At 31.9% G+C, this 2,041-nt stretch overlaps 1 protein-coding gene across 1 annotated transcript; it reads right to left on the reverse strand.

Annotated features, from left to right (window-relative positions):
• Positions 1-328: 328 nt before the first annotated feature.
• DEFB113 (defensin beta 113) lies at positions 329-1,805 on the reverse strand. Its single transcript, XM_023547039.2, has 2 exons — positions 1,659-1,805; positions 329-805 (listed from the first exon to the last, which is right to left on the reverse strand). The coding sequence occupies exons 1-2, from the start codon at positions 1,714-1,716 to the stop codon at positions 576-578; spliced, it is 288 nt and encodes a 95-aa protein (XP_023402807.1). The 5' UTR covers positions 1,717-1,805; the 3' UTR covers positions 329-575.
• Between the last annotated feature and the right edge of the window lie 236 nt (positions 1,806-2,041).

The following is a 2,041-nucleotide window of genomic DNA, read 5'->3' on the forward strand; positions in this document are numbered from 1 at the left end:
ACTTTCATAACACTTTAAGAGCTGGCTTTTATTCTGTTCATAAAATTATATATGCATGCCATTGTAAACAAAACAAATCACATGTTATAAAGAAGAAAATAAATCAACCATGAACACTTCTCCCTATTATTTTAATGTATTTTTACATAGAAAAGATCTTAATATATTATATTTTACTCCATTTCAGTTTGTTTGTACTCTCTTAAAATTATACTTTCCTATTATGCAATTAAGTTGTTTATAACTTTATGTCCAAGAACCAAGCACATTCATACTGAAACTATGAAAAAGTAGTATAACAATAATTGATGGATCATGATAAAATGAGTAGGTTACAGTACTGGGCCCAATATATACAGTAGGGGTAAAGGGAAGCATTGAAAACGGAAGTTTTTCATATGAGTGGAGAAAAACCTGCCAATTTATTGAAAAGGATACCATTGTTTTCTTTATTTCCCTTATCCTAATCCAACATTTAGAACTCATTAGCCATGGCATAGTTGTGTAATATAGAAGGCAAGAGGTCACTCCTTTGAAAACAGATTGATAGAAAGAAAATAAAAAGTTTATTTTTATTAGGAATATTTCATGGATGTAGTGTTATGTGGTAAATCAGCCAAGTTTTTATCTGCATAAGCTGCTGTAGTCATGACTGGCTTTTGATATTCTCGTATCACACAGCAGGGTTCAACATTGCAGTAATTATATACATATTCCCAGGTGTTGCACTCAGTCTTACAAACACCATTAACAAGGTAACATTCTCTTTTTCTCTCTTCAATTTCTCTTCTTTTTTTTTCTGAAACTAGGAAAAAGTAGCTGTGATGAGGGATCCAGGCTTAATCCAGATAGATAGATTAGATAGATAGGTAGATAGATAGACAGACAGACAGACAGATGATAGGTAGATAGATAGATAGATGATAGATAGATAGATGATGATGATGATAGACAATAGGTAGATAGATGATAGATAGATGATGATGATAGATAGATAGATGATAGATAGATAGATAGATAGATAGATAGATAGATAGATAGATAGATAGATAGATAGATAGATAGATGATAGATAGATATAGACGGATAGACAGACAGACAGATAGATAGACAGATAGATAAACAGGAAGGAAAGAAAGAAGGAAGGAAGGTAAAAAGATGCTTAAAATACAGTTAAATCATTTTGTTTTTGAAATCATTACCAGCCATCTGTATTGAGAAGTTTGGATTTTTTCACCTCTAATTTGGTATAATACAAATATTTATTTGTCCATTTTCCACTCCATCCCCACCAATTATTGGACCAGTTATAGAAAGCTAAATTTTGAAACAGTTACAATATCAGTGCATCAAATGGCATTTAAAAAAGAAGACAGTAGGAAACAGCTAAGGGGTCATTTTGTCGTCAACAAACAAAATGAATGGCTTTAATTCTACATCTGAGGTAAATGTTTCCCCCATTATCTTCTCAACTGTCCTCCATTTCTTCTTTCGTGAAAAAATATTAAGAGTGAATTGTCTTATAACAAGTTCCTGTGGAATCTCCAGTTGTTATTAGGTTCTGTGGAGTCTCCTAACATTAATTAATCTTTCCTCATTGTAAAATGTTTATAAAAACATTTTACCTTGCCCGTCCTTCCCAGATTAACAAATATTACCTGATGGACCACAAGACACAGTAATGAGAAATGTCAGGAAAATATAAATTATCTTCATTGCTGATGTAATTCCTTGAATCAACTCTGAACAAAACTCAAAAAGTCTGAGAGTTGTGTTATTCTTTGGCAAAACAAAGATGAACTCTTATTTTTATAGCCTTCTTTGGGTGATTATTTTGATTAATGCCACCTGTCAAGGTTGAGCACATATTTAATTAAGTATTGTGAAACATTAGCAAGTATAATAGAGGACTTAGCTCTGTTATGACTTTAATGAGTTGAACACGAACTCAGTTTCAATTGTGCGAGCAAACAATAGGCTAAAGACTTCTTGGTTCTACTTATTAAAAACATATAATCAGCATCATCCAACATTATCGGTC

This window comes from Loxodonta africana, chromosome 1 (genome assembly GCF_030014295.1).
Source record: "Loxodonta africana isolate mLoxAfr1 chromosome 1, mLoxAfr1.hap2, whole genome shotgun sequence".
Lineage (NCBI taxonomy): Eukaryota > Metazoa > Chordata > Mammalia > Proboscidea > Elephantidae > Loxodonta > Loxodonta africana.